Consider the following 18,928-nt stretch of genomic DNA (forward strand, 5'->3'; position numbering starts at 1 on the left):
GGGCGCGCGATCTGAGTTTGCCCCCAGAGCTCAGTTGCACCCCCTGCGCTGGGTCGGGCTTCGTAGTGACTGCCTCTGAGAAAAGATGTTCGCAATGCATCCTTGCGGTCTGATTGGTTGTCGGGTTTTCTGTGTCATTTGTTTGGCAGTTGAGTGCAGAAACCGTGCCAGGTCCACAGGCCCCTCACACGACTCAGCCTCAACACCAGTACTTCTAATCTGAACTGGGAGAGAGAGGTCCCCGCCCCCTCCCGGGTAGCAAAAAGACGGGGCTGCTGCTTTATTCAAATCGGGATTTGGAGGAAGAAGTGACCCGTTCCTCTATCCAGAGACAGCAGGATGATGGAAAGGCAATGTGTAGAATTTGTAGGCGTAGGTGGCCAACGCTCCGGAAAGGATGTGCAGGGGATAGAGGGGTGGGTGGGGTGATGGAGTAAAGCTCTTAGAACTTACGTTAGACAGGACTATCTCTTACGCGACGAGTAAAAGCACAGCGTCCATTTCAGAGTGTGGCCTGGATAAAGGAGAAGATAATCCAGGAATTTGCTTGGAGGATTTAAGTAGCTAATAACATTAAAATATCAGTCAGTGAGAAGGTGTCACAATGCTATTATTAGTATGAGACCAAACCTGAAATGCTGAGATCGAGAGATTAAGAATTGTATAATACTTTAAATACAAAGTTCATCAAAGTGATTTATGGCTCCTAGGCACTTTCTTTTTTTCTCTCTTCCACAGGGTAAATCGTCTGGTTTCTCTTTTATGTTAGGTTGACACACAGAACTGTCGATATTAAGCCATTTTTTTAATCTATGGAAAGATCAGTCTCATGTAAGTCAATTTAATTGATCATAATGAACAAATTTGCTTGTTTCCGGTCTTCTAATCCTTTTTATTTTTCTTCACACATTGAAAGTTTGAACACCATGCTGTACTTATAAAAGAGACCAAAGCATAGAGGGCCCCGTTTATTCATTCTGTGGTCATCCCATTTTTTTCTCTTAACAAATGATTCCAGTGGGATATGCTAAATTTCAAATCTACTCTATTCTAATCCTGTATTTGCCGTGCTCTTCATAAATTCAGCTTACCAAAAAACACACCTCATATCTTCTATAATTAATCATTAATTGTTAGATTACTTTTCTTGTTTTTTTTTGAATTTAGAGAATTAAAAAAATTTTGAACTACTTATTTGCAGGTGTGATCTTCAGCATGTCATCTGATTGTCTTCGTAGCCTGTTCTCTGAAGACAGTAGCCACTAACATGTTTCCTGACAAGCAACTTAAATTCACAAATGACTTAAAAATAGTTGAAGACTAGGCGACTAATTTAACAACCCTAACAGACACCCTCTTGTACGGGATATAATTGAATTCACATTGTTTTTCTAAATAATTATCTTGTTTAGGTTAACAGCTCTGTGATGCAGATAGAAGTGTTATGGGCTGAATTGTGTCCCAAATAATGTTCAGGGCTTTCTTGCCAGAAAAAGGAATACTTTCTGTTCCATCCTCCCTATTTAAGTGGGTGAATAATATAATAATCAGTAGCAGTAAAGGAAGAGAATACTAAAAGACCTTTGGGGTGGGGAGAGAGGGAAAGGAAGACAAGAAGATCATTAAGGAAAAAAATGTATTTTTAATTGAATCCCCCAAGATAATTTTACCCTTTGATTTCCCATTGAAGTCCTTCTTGCTGTACATGGATTTTTGCTAAAATTGTTGGTAACAGTATATCCAAAATAAATAAGTACTTATTATTATGTTATCAAGAGTGGTGTTAAATTACTCTATTTGTAAAACTACAGTTGTCCAGCTGGTTTATAATTCCCTGGGAGGTAAACGCTGCACCCTAGTCCCATTCAGAGTCAGTGAGCATGAACAGAGAGGGCTTATGGCTTAAGAAGAGTTTGCAAAACGCCAATGAAAAGAGAAAGTTGAAATGCTATTTATACTATTTAGTTGCACAACTCCACTAGCCATTTCAAAATGAATCCCTTCATTTCCTTTAAGTTCCTATGATTTGCTTCATATATATTCCTTTGAGTTTCTTCTACATATAGCGTTTAGGTACTTGTTTATGTACTCTTGAGCATCCCTGTGCCCTCTATGAAATTAAGATGACAAATGTGCCTACATTGAGCGTAAGGATTAGATGAAGTAATTAGCACAATGTCTAGCATTTAGTTGAGGCCTCATAAGTACAAGTTGTAATTGTAATCATTATTAGTGGGGCCCTGATTATGCTTTAAACTCTAAGGGTTGGCACTATTGCCAACCTCCTTTGCACCCCTTGCATTTTTACTTTCCCTTTCCAAAATTAGACTGTGAGACTGGCCAGAATATTAATTTGTTTTCTATATTCAGCCTTTAGACCTTGTATGGTGAAAAAATTAATTTGCCCATATTCAATATTACCCATTCATTCTTCTCCAGCTGAATGTATTATGATTTTCCTGAAGAGGCGATGAAGGAAGGGAGGACCCTAAAAAATATAAGTGGAAGGCAGAATCTCAAAAGTAACAAAATCCAATTTCCAAAACTTTTTATTTTGACAAAGTGACGCCAGGATCAGAACAAATTTTTGTTTAATGCCAAATCTGGGAACAGTCTGGGTGTCCTTCAATAAGAGAGGTGGGGGGAGGAAACGGTGACATATTTGTAAAAATAAACTACTATTCAGCAATAAAAAGGAATATGTTACGATACACCTCACAGCATGATGATCTCAAAACAACATGCTGAGTGAAAAAGCCAGGCATGAAAGAATACATACTGAATAATTGCATTTATAAGAAGTTCTCGAAAGGCACAACTAACTCATGGTGAGATACTCAGAACAGAAGGCAGGACTGACCAGGAAGAGACATGAGACATTTTCTGGGGTGGTGGGTATGTTTTCTATCTTCATCGGGTTGTTGGTTACTTGGGCGTTTGCATTTGTCAAAACCTAACTGTGCATTTTGCTCTACGTGAATATTATCTCAGTAGAACAGATGGAAAAAAAAATCCAATATCCTGGTTGAAGACATAGTGAAGTAAAAAGACTTAGCTACCTATTTTGAAATGTATGCCCGCATTATCCGTTATGTGACATACTGTTATTATAACAACAGCGACTAGTAGTTTAGAATGTAAATAAAGAAGGACAGAAGAGAAAGTGGTTAAAGACTAACATTCCTCTTAAGAAATAAACATAATCTTCCTCTTACAATCAGCATGGCCATAATGGTGCCCGGCTCCTGACTGATTCCTCTGCAAGCTGAAGCATTCGAATCCCTGTTCCTTTCTTCCCCCTTTTTTACTTCCATTTATTATGCAGGAGTCAGTGTGGAAACCACAAGGGAGTCTGCCCAGATCTAACTGGACTGCCATGGACAGGCTGTTAACCTTTCTTTTTTCTCCTTCATGGAGTAAAATGAGAGAGCTTAACATAAGGAGCCTGAAATTCCTCCAGTCCCTAACATTCGCCCTCTTAAGTAGATTCTCAGGAATTTGAACTTGGCCCCTGATTAATAGCATGCTTAGTCAATAAAATCTGAAAAAAATAAAGTACACTGATAAGGTAAAGGATAAGCTGGTTGCCTCAACAAAGCATAGGGTTTTTACTTTCTGGTGCCAGTAATCATTTGGCCCTTTGCCTGATAATGAAGCCTCACTTCCAAGTCTCGTGAAGAATCACGATTTAGAAAGGACATTGAAAGTTTACATACTCTTTCCTTTATGCAAAAACATACTCAAAGTGAACCAGTTTTTTTTTAATTTATTAAAAATTTTAAATTTTTTAACAGCTTTATTGGGATATAAATTGACATACCATACCATTCACCTATTTAAAGTGTGAACCAGATATTTGAAAGTCAATTTTTTATTCTGATTTAAAAATAGCAGTACATAGTTTTTGTAGAAAACTTGAAAATGCAAGAAACTGTAAAGGAGGAAATAATAATCAGTATTATTTCTGTATGTACCCTTCCAGTCTTTTTCTCCATATATCTCTATTTTTAATCTTTATATTTTTATTTATTTCAATATTTTTATTTAATACATCATTAACAATTTCCATGTTGTCCTCCCACAAATCATTTTTAATTACTATATTCTAGGCCAGGGGTTCAACAACATTTTCCTGTAAAGGGCCAAACAGTAAATATTTTAGGCTTTACTGGCAATTTGTTCTCTGTCACAACCATACAGTTTTGCCACAGGAACCAGAAACTGGCTGTAGACAATATGTAAATAAATGAGCATGGCTATATTTCAATAAATCTTTATTTATATATATATAAAAAAAGACATTAAAGAAAAAGACAGCAGATGGACCTAACCGGCAGGCCGTTATTGGCTGACTTCTGGGCTTTTAAAAATCTAGTCCATGGTTTAGGAATATTTCATAATTTATCTGACCAATACTCTGTTGTCAACACAGGCTGTTTTCAATGTTTTTGCCATTATGAACAACAATGTAATATATACATCTTTGATTATTTTAGTAGGATAAATACCAATAACTAGAATTGGTACTAAGGCTATTCCACGTAGAACAAAAGTACAGGCACGCATACACACACACACACTTTTTCATCATCTCAAACAGAAACTCTGTACCCATTACACAATAACTCCCTACCTCTTCCAGCTCCTGGTAACTTCTGTCTCTCTGTATTTCACATTCTAGATACCGAGAATCATACATTTGTTTCGTGTCTGGCTTACATCACTTAGCATAATGTTTAAAAGATTCATCCTTGTTGTAGCACATATCAGAATTTCATTCCTTTTCATGGATAATATTCCATTGCACAGATCTTCCTCTATTTTTGATGGGGTTACATCTTGGTAAAACCACCCTAAGTTGAAGATATCGTAAGTTGAAAATACGTTTAATACACTTAACCTACCAAACATCATAGCTTAGCCAAACGTACGTTATATGTAGTCAGAACACTTACATTAGCTTACAGTTGGGCAAAACCGTCTAGCACAAAGCTTATCTTATAATAAGGTGTTGAGTATCTCATGTAATTTACTGAATACTGCACTGAAAGTGAAAAACAGAATAGGGTCTCAGATGGTTTTAAGCTTATTGATTGTTTATCCCCGTGACTGCCTGGCTGACCAGCTGTGGCGCTGCCGCAACCCAGCATGACAGGAGGGTATGGCACTACCCACCACTAGCCCAGGAAAAGGTCAAAATTCAAAATTCGACATGTGGTTTCTGCTGAAGGTATTTCGCATTGTCATAAAGTCAAAACATCTTAAATGGAAATAACGTTAAGTTGGGGACCATCTGTATGTATATACTACGCTTTGTTTATCCATTCATCCATCAATGGACGCTTTGGGTTGCTTCCACTCTCAGCTATTGTGAACAATACTGCTGTGAACATTGGTGCACAGATACCTGCTCGAGCCCCGGCTTTCAGTTCTTTCAGGTATATATCTAGGGGTGGAACTGCTGAATCACGTAGTAACCCCCATGTTCAACTCTGAGGAATGACCAAATTTTTTCTACAGTATCTGTATCCGTTTTTACATTTCTATCAGCAATGACAAGGGTTTCAATTTCTCTACTGCATCACCAATTGTTATTTTGCTGTTTTTTCCTTTTCCTAATAGCTATCCTAATGGTTATGAAGTGGTATCTCATTGCGGCTGTTACATTTTTCTGATGACTAATGATGCTGAGCTTTTCATGTGCTGATTGTATATATTCACGTGCCATTTGGTATAAATCATCAATGTCGCCATCTGGTCCAGGGCTATTCTTGAGAGGTTTTTACTACTAATTCAATTCTCCTTATAACTTAAAAGTTTATTTGGACTTTCTATTTCTTCACAATTCAGTGCTGCTTGGCTTTGTGTTTATAGAAATTTGTCCCTTTTATCTAAGTTATCAAATATGCTTATAATCATTCATAGTATCTTTATGAATTTTTTTAAAGGAAAGTTTTTTTTTATTTGTCATTGTATTACTTAATTATTTTTATTTTGGCAGGAAGGGAGGTAGTTAGGTTTATTTATTTTTAGAGAAAGTACTGGGGATTGAACCCAGGACCTTATGCATGCTAAGCATGCACTCTACCACTGAGCTATACCCTCCCCCCTATAAATTTTTTAATTCTGTAAAATCAAGTAGTGAATGTCCCCACTTCCATTCTGATTTTAGTCTAATTTGAGCCTTCTTTTTTCTTAGTCAATCTAGCTAAAGGTTTATTAATTCTGTTGGTCTTTTCAAAATATCAACTTTTGGTTTCGTTGATTTCTATTGTTTTTCTATCCTCTATTCATTTATCTCTAATTTTTATTTCCTTCCATCTGCTAGCTTTGGGTTTAGTCTGCTGTTCTTCATCTAGTTCCTTGAGATCTACAGTTAGGTTATTGGTTTGAGATCCTTCTCCTCTTTTAATGTATGCATTTATAACTATAACTTTCCCTCTCAGCACTGTACCCCACACATTTTGGTATGTTGTTTTTATTGTCATTTGTCTCAAAGTATTTTCAAATCTCCCTTGTGACTTCTTGACCTGTTGGTTAAGAGTATGTTGGTTAATTCTCATAATTTTGTAAATGTTTCTGTAGACAGTTCATTTTAAATCGCTTCGGCAATATATTTCTCATTCACTTCCTTGGGAGGGCTGTTGTATAGCGAAACAGCCTTGAAAAACTTCTTCTGTTTTTGAGTTTAACTGCCTTTGATGTGATTTAATCCCAAGACCCTTTGGGGTTTGCCAAAACTCTAGTGTTTCCCCCAGTATATAGGCAAGTCATTCGAAAGTCAGCACACTAGATTAGTTACTGGTGAAATCTAGTAACTTTGTTGGTAGTTCAACATTGTATCAGACATATAACCCCACTAGGAAGGACCAGCTGTAGCTATTTATGACTGGGATAAAATAATAACTCTTAATCCCATGGTCAAGGGCAGTGGGGTCAGGGTGAGCCACGGTTTACCTTATTGAATGAATTGTCCTTTTTCATTAGAAAAAATTATTTCCACACTAGCAATTCATCACTCACACTTTTGGGTATTTCTGGAGAGATACAGCAGAACAATTCATGTGCCCAATTAATGTACAAAAAGTGGGAAGGTAGACAGAGAGGGGTCTTTGGAAGCATAAGCTTAAATATCTGACATTGTTCTCAACTGAAATCCAAAACCTTGCACGACAAATATATGTGTCTTGTACTAAGTAGAAAATTCTTAAATTCTTACACTGTAAAAATTCTAAAATCCCTTATAATAAAATTAAAGTTTTAATGCTTTGCTGTACATCTGAAACTAACACTGTAAATCGAATACACTTCAATAAAAAATAAGAATTAAAAAAAGTTTCAAACTCCCATGAATTTATTTTCTGATTAGACTTTATCATATATTAATGAATCAGGTAGTATCAAATGCTTTACTATACATTATCTATAACTCTCACCATGACATTGGGAGGTAGGTTTCTTCACTTTCATTTTACAGAAGGGATGGACATGATGATTCAGAAAGGTGAGTAACTTGCTTAGGAATTAAACCTAGGGGCTAGTCCAAAGTCTTTGGATTTTCCACTTCAGCCTTTATTTTTCAATCCATATTTTTGTCTAAAAATATCAAAAAAATACATATGATATGATGGCTACTGAAAGATTTTCAAGTTATAAACATCTTATAGTTTGGTAAGTGCTTCAGTTATTTTAAAGCCAATTATTTGGTGCCATGATGGGCAGTCTCCTTTCCATCAGATCTCCACAAATTCTGTTAATAATCCAAACACAAAAGACGGCATTAAAAAAATTTCATTCCACAAATGTATGTAATAAGAACTTTATTAGCCACTGGAAGGAATACTAAGACAATCTTTTCTCTTAAGGAACTTTAATTTGGTATGGAAACAGGACTTTTTTTTAAAACTTAAAAGCAGTGAGTGTATCTCACATTTTGACAATTAGTTTGTATGCATTTTCTGAGGAAGAATTCAGATTTGGAGAAGTAAGGCAAACCTTTTAGGGGATGAGACTTCAGCTGAACTTTCAGGACAAGCAAGAGCTGGATAAAGATTAATAATTTCAGAGCTATAACTATGGTACCTAAAATATTTGTTAGCTGAATTTGGCTAACACTTTTTGAACTTTCATTTAGTCTTCCCAGTGATTTTGTGAGACACGGACTATTATTTCCATCCCACAGATAGAGAAACCAAGGCTCAAAGAGGTTAGGCAACTTGTTTAAGGTCTTCCAGATCCAGCCAGCACTGGAAGAACTGAGATTCAAACCCAAAGAGGACAGGGCCATCCTGTTACCTTGCCCTCTTCAGGAGGCAGGCGATGGTCTGAGTTGGGCAAGCACATCTCATAGGACTGAGCTCGGTAGTACAGAGCACGGGGATGAGAGCAGTACAGAGCACGGGGATGAGAGCAGCCCGACGCCGACAGAGGGCGCTGTTCGTGGAAGCAGTGGGAAAGTGCCTTGCATGGATGGGGTTCACAGATTATGAAGAACCATGGTACCAAAAGGGCTTAAGGCTTTGCACTATTAAGTGTACTTTGCCTAAAAGATCTATTTGTATAAAATCAAGAAACCCAGATGTTATGGACTACACGTTTGTGTCCCCCCAAATCCATATGATGAAACACTGACTGGATGATATTAGAAGGTGCAGTCTTTCGGAAGTAATTAGGTTTAGATGGAGGGGACAAGTTTAGTGTCCTTAAAAGAAGAGAGACTAAAGCTCTCTCTCCCCAACGTATGAGAAAACCCAGAACAGGGCCCTCACCAGAGTCTGACCATGCTGGCACCCTGGTCTCAGACTTCCCAACCTCCAGAACGGTGAGAAAGACATGCTTGCTGTTAAAGCCACCCAGCTCACAGCATTCAGCAGCCCTAACTGGTGAGGACTTTAGGGAAATGTCTCTCCCTCAGCGGCAAATGTGAACAATCCCTTCAAACCATGGCCTGGGAAACCGACCAAATGTAATACAAAAGATGTTCAAAAGTATCATTTCCTCCTTGCAAAGACCTGAGTGCCTGGGGACCACAGGTGTTTGCCCTGAGGCTTGGTCTCCTCCTGGAGCCAGAACCCCTGCCGTTGGCTTGAGGTAGCAGGTGTGTGATGAAAGGAGAGGGATGCCAGGCAACAGGGCTCTGCCCCCTCCCCACACACATCGGTGGCGGGGCACGCAGACTTAGAGCAGATTTACAGAGGAAAGGACCAGAGTTCACATGGAGACAGGAAATCTGTTGAATGTGGGTCACAGAATCTTACAGGGCTCGAGCTCAAGCACTCCTTAACTCTGCTCTCAGCAACACGAAACCTGTTGTCCAGAAATTTACGGAAGAGGCAATTCTTCCTCTCCCTCCTTCCTCGCACTTGGGGTGATTCTTCCATCACATTGGTGCAGTGGGGAAATGATGGGCTTTGGCACCCCTGGGCAGCCATCAGTGTGCAAGGTGGGCTCCTTGCCCCCTAGTTTCCTCTCCCAGTCTAAGTTCCCTCAATTGGAAAAAGAGCATAATGAGATTCACCTGGTGTTAAATAAGAGGAGCCCAACTGGCAACGCCTGACCTGTGGTAGCTTCTCAAAAGTAGTGGCTTTTTTCTTTACCCAAATACACACATCACTTAAGGAACTTAGGAAGAAAAAGAGGTAAATGCTGGATATAAGAACTGAAGCAAAGTGTGCTCAGAAACTTGGCCAGAAGCAAGCACACATGTTGGACAGACTTTTAGCACCGAGAACTCACCAGTTCATGCCTGGACCAGACAATCCTATGGCTTCACTTTGGTCCTTTGGGGAGCCCAGAGTCAGCCTAGACTATTATGACTCCCAAGACTCTGTTTCATTTCCTCAGAGCTTTGCTATCCTTTGAAGGCAGGTCATTGTACCTCTCCTCCTTTTGATAATCCCCCAGGAATAATTTCTGAGAGAGTTACATTTAGCAATGAAGCCTGGTGCACTGTGGTGCCCCCCCCCCCTTAACCTGTGTAAGAAAGGCAAAGGTGGCATCACTACGTCCTAGCAAACAAGAGAACTGCAACGAGTTTGCTTATTCTAACAAATTTGTAAGCTCAAACACTTGGGGATTCTTTTGCTTTCAAGGTCATTTTGCCCTAGGAGCACTGATTTTCTTCCCTCTGAAATGCAGTTAATTCCAACTGTAAGAAAAGTCAGTAGCATTCGATAAAGAACCTGTTTCAAGGACCAGTTTCCCTCCTAACGAACTAACTGGATGATAAGGGAATAAACTCCCCTAAAAAACAAGCAACAGTAACAACAAAACCTCTAACAACCTGTGATGGTGACCAGAGCAATTATGACAGGGAGGCAGCAAAAGAGAGAAAATGAAATTCAGGTTCCAACTCCAACACTCAAGAGCTCTTTCATCTCACAATACTGGTCACCATCTCTTTCCTTGCCTACCTCGTGGGGTTTTGTGAAGATGAAAGAATGTATGTCAAGCATGAAAACTGAAAAATGCGATGCCTCACACATGAATTAAACACGCCACGTAGAGACACATAGTAGCACAGAATCCATTACTGATACAATGCAACTTACATCAGTGAGTAACCTGGTCTTGTGTTTCTGATGTTCTTATATACTTTATTAGAAGAAAATAAATGTTAGATGTCAAGGTTAATGAAGTATCACCTTAGTTCCATTATATAATGCATTCAAGATCAGGGCAGTCTTTGGGCTCTGGCCAGCAAAATCAACACGCCAGTGTTTCAAATAGGAGGATAGGACAGGCTTTTCATCCCAGGCCTGGGTGGAGGTGGCAGAAAGACTTGTGATTTATATTCTATCATTTCCAGAGAGTTCAAAGAAACTTGGATTATCCATCAACTTGCTTTTTGAACAATATTATCTTATCCTCATCCCCTCCTCCTCCCGAGTTGCTTTTACTAAATTTGTCTTTGAGGGCCAGGCCTTCATCTTTCCAAAAACAACTTTCTGCAATCCACTGTCGCAACGACTACTGAAGTCTAGTTGAGGACGTTACCCTGGTGCCCCCTTTCTGAAGGAAGAGGATATTTCTTTCAGAATTGACTGACAGAAAGGACTCTGCTTTCCTGGAAGAATGAATGATTTTTGTCCCTCTGTGAACAATGAGAATCAGAATCATGGGGGTGTGTAACTGATTTTCTTCTTCTCCATGAGTGATTTTATATTGTTGTGAATTACTTTGAACCTTAAATCCAAGGGCAGAAAAAACAACACACTCCAGTTTACTTAGTGTTCCATTAATTGAAGGTTATCAACTTATTTAAAAAAGTGCTTGAAGAAAATAACCCTCATGTGATTTTAATGAGTACTTTAAACTAAAGTTTTAAAAATCTTTAAAGAAAACTAAATTTTTTAATTTGTAAGAAATAGTAATACTAATTTTGAAAAGACTCGATGTCATGGTGGTTTATTGGATAAATACAAAGTATAGGCTCTTGCTTTTTTTTTATTAAAGCAAAGCCAAAGAGATTAGAAACCAAGTAGACATATTCTGTTTAGAATAGAAACATAAATTAGTTTTAACTAACAATTAGGCACTTAAAATGTAAATGTAAAATGGCATTTTCAAGTACAAACTGTAGTTACACTCCCAAATTCCTCCTGAAATGTTTTTACAAACACAAAAGCACAAGCATGGAAAACATATTTCTAAACTAAGATAATTTCCTCTTTAAAAAAAAAAAAGGAACCTGAATTCAAATCCCATATGATAGACCAATGACTAAAGTACTGGTGGGTAGGAAAAAGAGCTTCTGAAATTTACATATTTAATTAAAACATAAGCATTTAATAAAACTATTACAATAATATACAGTATATATCATAATGAAAAATATATGTCAGGAAAATAATGAATTCTAGACTTAAAATTTTACTTTACAACAAGGCACTTAACACATTGAAACAGTACAGTAAACTTCCAAAAGAAAGCAGTTGGCTACCTCTCAAACCTTGTAATGATATTTCTTTTGTGAATATAATATAACATAACCATACATTTTGCAGCATTAATCATTGCATAGGAGGTAAATTAAATAATGAATTCCAACTTGGCAACTAGATTACCTTAAATTTATAGTTTCTTCTTTTTCTTTTAAAGGATAGTTTTAAATAATTTCACAATAAAGAACTATTCTCATTCATGATTCATTTAGAACACAGCTACATATAAATCAGAATTTATAAGGTGTGTATCTGTATAAAAAATTATCTTTGGGTACCTTTTGACACGATTTTTAGTGTTCAGGTATTGAAGTCAAGAGCACTTCTTAATAGAAGAAATATTTTTAGCAAGTAAGTCAAAGGAGTTAAATTATTGCAACACAATGACATTAAAAAAAAAAAAACACCAGGACTCTAAACACACAAATAGAAAAGCCTTCAACACATGGCATATTAATTATAATATACTTGATTTAAACATGTAAACTCATTTATTAAATTCCTTCTCACACTTCCTTACACTACAGAAGTGAGTGTGTTAAGACCGGCTTAAATTTTTAATCAGTTTTACAGTGCAAAACAAAAACAACATAAAAGAATTTAAAAAGAAATGTTCGAAATATGCAAGGAACAAGATGTGAACTTTCAAATTAAGAAAGAAACTGCATGAGTTCTAGCGTGTTAAAAAAACATGTAGGACTTTGAAACTTGGTGTTTCAAAGTAAACAAAGTATAGGTAGTTATAAAGGGAGACATTAATGATTGTGATGGTGAGAGGTAAAAATGGTCTGCATATTTTCTTTGATCAAATGGATAAAAGATTAGAATTACAACTCCCTGTGATCTAAGCACATTTTCCCTTTGGGAAAGGTTTAATATGTCTTTAAAATAATTCCTTTTTTGTGGTTCTTTCAGATTATTGGCAAAAATAATAAAAAACAAATGCCTTTTAAAAACTTGAAAATATCCTTTAAAAAGTCGCCTTTGTGTTCCAAGTTATATAACATATTTCCACAAGGGGGCACTGGTATACAGCAAAGAACCTTATGCAGCATCATCCAAGTGTCAACCAAGACTAGAAACTTGGGCTCACTCACAAGAGCCTTCCTTCCACAGAAAAACATGTTTCCCAAGATGCCAGTAAATTAAATAACAAACTCAAAATTACCTTGGGTAGAACTGAATGGGGAAGAATGCTTTATTTTCCGAGCTAGCAGGGGAGCTCAAAAATTAGAATCTGAAAGGAATGGATTTCCATTTGAAAGAATATTTTTTAAATGTTGCATCATTTATAGAAATATATCTATTATAGATATCGCACAGAGGACTAAATCACAGAAAAGGCTCGTAACAGGAGCACTGGATTACAAAAACAAGGATAATAGATAAGATCTTGTATCTTGGTTAGCAAGAAAAAGGAGCTCCAAAATTTTACTGTTTCAAAAGGCAAGCTTGTAATTGTTTGGTTTCTTTAATTGAGGTATAACTGACATACAATATTATGTTAATTTTAGGTATACAACATAGTAATTTTTTGTTTGTATATATTGTGAAATAATCACCACAGTAAGTCTAGTAATTAGGCTTTATATCCCAAAGTGGCATGTTGGGTTGAACTTCAAGTCTGCCTTCCTAAATGTATATGCTTTGCTATATCTCATATTTTCCCATCTTGAAACTTCGATATGTGCCCCCTTATTTTCATACCACATGCTTGCACAGCATTTATTAGAGAGCTATGACATGTATGTGCAAAGAACACAGGAGCAATAATGTCTACACGTGGAGTCATGGATGTTTTTAAAGTTCTTTAAAAGGTGATAGTATTATTTTAAAAAAAAACTAGATTACTTGACTAAAATGCAAGGTTTAAACTGTTTTCAAGGATCTCCAGCAATCAATACACTATGATTTTCAAAGCTTATACACCTTTCCTTCCTCAATCTGCAGAGGACTGGGTTACCCAAGATGCAGTTGAATAAGGCTCTAAGGTATATATCAGGTTGTTTTATTTGAATTAGAGGCTCAAGGAATATACCAGTATTAGGAGAGCAAAACCTGGGCTTCAGTGCCAGATATTTCTCTTCACAATTAGCAGAAATTTAAAATCAGTGTTTTCAAGAAGAACACACCATTCTATCACGTGTCAATATTTAATAAGTGAAAATTATGTAGCATTATGGCTAAACACATCAAGTAAGCTACACAAACATTTCTTACTGGTTTACTTACTAATAAATACCAGAAAAACTTCTTGCATTTTGAAGCCTGCCCAGGATGTTTAGGATTTGCTTTCTTGTTTTAAATGTAACCAGATTAGTCTTTCTTTCTGCCTTTGAATTCAACCTTTAGTGTTTCTTTTTCACACGGAGAAAAGGCATACTGAAAACGTATACAGAATTTTAGCACCAAAGGACGATGACCCTTCTGAACAGATCTGTATTGTGCTTCTCTTAAACGATTTAAGGTCAGCTCTGTGCACCAGATCAGGGCTCACTCATTTACAAGGACAAATCGAGGGATGTTTTCATTCTAAGTGGAGGGAGTTTTCACCTTTAATACAAATGTAACTGCCTCCCTTCCACCCCTGTTGGCCTCTCCACTCTGACTAGTGTTAATGATTTTGTAACCTTGAATCTTTTTCTAAGGTTACTAGAAGTCTAAAGAAATTAAGCCAAGAATTATCAAAAAGATTCAACAGCATTAATCAATGTACTAAATCTGGTCAGATTTTTTTTTAATCCTTTTTTTTTTTTGCATCACCTGAAAGAACTTTAGAAACAGTTATTCCCCTTTACTGAGTAGCTGTAACTGTCTAATACACGGGTTCCAGCCGTAGATTATAGTGCAGCACCGTGGTATCATTTCAGGGTCAAAGTAAAATTACTCAATTGTGGTATGTGTCCTTAGGACCAGTATATAAGAAGCTAAGTCTCTTACCAAAAGGCAAGGATGCTTTAAACTTTTGGACTCTATCTTGGTTCTTCCACAAAGCCCAATGTAACTAGGAAGAAATGGTTTTCAGTGAAATGTGACCAATTGTATTTGTGAGTTCCAATGAGCAGCTCTAAAACAGATCTCACATAGGGCATGACCTGGGAGAAAAACACGGGCTTGTTCCCCAAAGGGCATGAGCATCAGTTCACACACATACGTGTCTTCAGCCTGAGCTACACAGTCCACTGCCCTGGGGGTACAGGTGCCAATTTACCAGGCAGACAGCAGGTAAGCATGTGCACAAGACCATTCCTAGCAGGAACACCCCATGTTTCCCTGTGTGTCTGTCACAGAGATCTTACAATGAAATATTTACACACATGTGGGGTGCGCCAAATACTTTTATATTATTTTAAAGCTTTTTTTTAAATTATAAAATTACCAGTTTAAAAAGAATAAAGTAAAAGTGATACACAGTACATTGGGAGCAGCAGCAGTGCATATTCCCAGACCTGACCCTGACCTTCCCCTCGACGGGGCAGAAACAATGTTCACCCGAAGTCCACTCACGGCCCAGTGAGTGGATCGCCCCCTCACCAGTAGGGCTAATGCTAAAAACCACTCTTAACATCAGGTGATTCTATTTACACAGTAGCTGTATATATCCAGATATTTTTATTTAAAACATTAACAAATTCTTTTGACCTTGGAGGGGGAAAAAAATCCTGAAAAAAGTCTGAAGTGGAGCGCTTTAGTGGAGAAAGAATGAGGAAAGGAGTAGTATGTTCTTTGGCACCTCTTTAACAAGCTCATTAGTAAAGTCCCAGATTGAGGGCTTGTCACCAATGAATGAAGAGCCACGGGAGAAAGTAACTTTCTCAGGACGAATAGAAAACCAGTCAAAGGGTAATACTTCATTCATCTTTCTAAGCATTTGCACAAAATTTGGTCCACTTCTTCATTTACCAGTCAGTTCTCCTAAAATAAAAAAACAAAAAAAACTATACCTTTGGTTACAGCAATGACTCTTTTGGTGTAAGAGCTGATGCCTTTGCTTTGCTCCTCAGGTAGACTTCTCATTATCTTCACCGATCTTCTGAACCCGCGAATACTTCTTGCAGGATGATTTAAAGCAGCCGGGAGGCCAGGAGAGTGGCCAGGAGAAGCAGCAAGGAATTGAGCCTTGTACGTTTTTCTCAAAAAAATAAAAGATGGGGAACCACCATGCTCGAGACAAGAAATTAGTCTGTGAAGAGACCTTCAAGTTCTGTAAAAGGTAGGAAAAAAATAAAATGAGACACGTTTTTCATAACTTGCAATATAATTTTTTTCTGAATTGTCATTCGCTGTGACTTAACAAGGGAAGCACCCGAATGGGGACCACAAGGCAATGACTGTCTTTGCGCCTCTTCCCCTGACTCTGACAGGACCCGCCCCACATTCATTTCCTCTCTGTGGCTCAGGTGAATCTACTGCCTGCAACTCCAGTAAGAATGGAGACTCAGGGATGGATGTGCGAGCTCTCCAGGAACAATCTGTAGGATGTGTGAGTGGTCAGGTCTATGTATGGGTCAAGGAGGATGGAAGAGTGGAAGGAGAGCTCACAAGGCTGAGCGTATGTAAGGGGAAAGGCGAAAATTTTGGTTCAGTGGCATCACTAGACATTGAGATGAAGTGTAAGGAGGAAGACGGACATAGGAGACGAAAGAATAGGAAATAGAGCCACAAAGACAATAATGTCCATAGAGAGGGCATTTCCTAGTGGACACTGCTAACTGAGAATTGGATTTAGATCCTGGGGGGAATGACATATTTCAGCTGCGCACAAAGTCTCCAAACATGATATGCCTCACACAATACGGTAAGACCATCCCAAGATAAGTCAGTCATAGCACACAGACTAACTCTGTTACAACAAAGACACACGCTAGGGCTAGACGGCACAGAGAAGGCATCATTCCCACGTGGGACTAGAGGCAGAGAGCAGGAGTTGGAAAAGGCTTCTCAGAAGAGACGGCAGCTAAGCCAGCTCTTTCAGAACGATGGCAGAAGAAAAGAAGTCGTCTGGGAACTGGAGGCAGCAGAAACAAATAAGGAAAGGACGAGAAGGGAAGGCAGAGAGCACGGTATCACCAGAAGGAGTACTGAATCCAGTTACTTGTAAGTTGTCCTGCCCAACTTTTTAAAACAGTTGCCGTCTTTTCTCAGAATGAAGTACTCTGAGGGCAGGGAGTGTCTTACCTAGCTGCACCACAAATGCTTCTACAAAGCAGCTTCCTAGATTTTCATTTAATTTTAATTCTCCTGTAAATGAGTTGAATTCGAGCTCTATAATTATACGGCACCTTTACCCTTAAACGCCACTTATATCTGTGATACTCATTAAGAGGCCGTCATTACTATAAATTTAAGTGAACTGATCCAAACCACACAGTTAGGCAGCAACAGCAGCGATTCCCATTAAGCTATCAGAAACCCCCGTGTGAAAAAGGGTCCCCTGCATTGAAAGAAAAGAAATTATCCAAGGATAATGTCACTGCTCTCACCTTTTCATTGGCCATGGAATGGTACCACCAAAAGAGCCGTGTTGTGATGTAATAAGCCACGATCACGTCGACAGTGTAGTGCTCGTGTGCTACGAGGATGCAGATGATCCCGGCAGCGCTCAGCAGCCAGCAGATCAAATGATACCACCAGAAGTGACGAGGCGAGTCTGGACAGCAGAAAAATCACAGGGTTAATACACGACTCCCAGAGAGGAGGTGAATGATGACAGTCTAACCTAAAGGCCTTAGGAAAGTCTAAGGCCAGGAAGTCACTGAAGGAGAAAATGCATAACCCAAAATGAGTCACTGAGAACTGCCCGGGACTTGCTCAGGGAGGGAGGGAGGAGGGCGCACCGCTGAGGGCAGGTACAACAGTCACGGCTGGGGAGGCTGGTAACACGAGATACACTCACAGTCTAAGAAGGAAGAGAAACGTTTCACGTTGGGTTGGCTGGAAGTGGCTCACACTGGCTCATGTACGGACCCCACCAGAGAGAAAAACAGTAGGGTCAAAAGAAAAGGTAGCTGTCCGTGAAAATACGGGGGCACAGCGGGGCTGGGTGAGACAGGCAGAGTGACTTCGGGTCTTACATAAACTTACTTTGATTTCTCCACAGGGAGAAAAATGGCATTGTGGCTGGCAATATTTTGATTCTCAGCAATTTTATACTGTTATGGCCAATAGCAACAGTAAGACCCTTCCTATGCAAAGCTTAGGATTCTCGCCCACTCACGTATGGATCTGAGCCTTACCCAGCGAGGCCACTAAGAAGTTCACGGCACTGATCGGTCATACGAGAGAACCAAAGTGCTCATCAGGTTAAAGATGATCACAAGCCAAGCCCCACCGATTTCCCACACACATGGTAATGACACAGGTGTGAACGGAACCAGAGCTCACCTCTGACAACTGCTCTTCTTCTTTAACAACTTTCTTTTTAAAGCTTTATTCGCTCACAAAGTTAATAACATAATAAACTGAAATTTCACATTTAACTGTTTTTATAGTGATATTTACTTTCAAGTGTGGGAGAATGGTTGAACAACAGATTCATTTCCAGAACTTTAGATGAAATATCAAACTGGGTGTCATTTAAATGAAACATTTTTTGGTAAAACAGAGGTTGCTCTTTTGGTCCCAAGTGGAACAGTAAGATGAGAAATCCACATTTGCACTTGAAAGTCTGATTTTCTACTTTTGAATATGCAACTTGTTTCTCCTTTGGCTCATCCTGCCACTAGGTTCTGGCAGAGGAATTTCATAGCTGGGGGAGGCCTTACTCCTGTAGCCTGAGGGGCCAGATCCAGTCCCCATAACTGTTCTGTTAGGCTCTGAAGTTTAAAAATGGAAGTAACATTTAGAAATCTGGAGATTTTGCTCAACAGGCATTCTCCAGCACCACAGCCCTCACCCAGCCCCGAAGTCTCACATCAGCCCTGCTTCCCTTCCTTACAGGTCATCTGGTATTGACCTTAAAAGTTCAAAATGTTTGAGCGAACCAG

At 38.6% G+C, this 18,928-nt stretch overlaps 1 protein-coding gene across 6 annotated transcripts in view; it reads right to left on the bottom strand.

Annotated features, from left to right (window-relative positions):
• Positions 1 to 7,331: 7,331 nt before the first annotated feature.
• Positions 7,332 to 18,928, bottom strand: part of SGMS2 (sphingomyelin synthase 2) — an 82,469-nt gene continuing 70,872 nt past the window's right edge. For 5 of the 6 annotated variants that reach the window (XM_031690623.2, XM_015245913.3, XM_006212065.4 and 2 more), the window contains 2 exons: positions 17,426 to 17,592; positions 15,536 to 16,146 (listed from right to left, as the gene is read on the bottom strand). In XM_031690623.2, the coding sequence (XP_031546483.1) occupies positions 15,943 to 16,146; positions 17,426 to 17,592 (371 nt within the window). In that variant the 3' untranslated portion in view covers positions 15,536 to 15,942. Of the gene's footprint in view, positions 7,597 to 15,535; positions 16,147 to 17,425; positions 17,593 to 18,928 lie in introns of those variants that run through there. The other variant, XR_012059741.1, reaches the window with a different exon arrangement.

The sequence above is a fragment of the Vicugna pacos genome, chromosome 2, assembly GCF_048564905.1.
Source record: "Vicugna pacos chromosome 2, VicPac4, whole genome shotgun sequence".
Taxonomy (NCBI): domain Eukaryota; kingdom Metazoa; phylum Chordata; class Mammalia; order Artiodactyla; family Camelidae; genus Vicugna; species Vicugna pacos.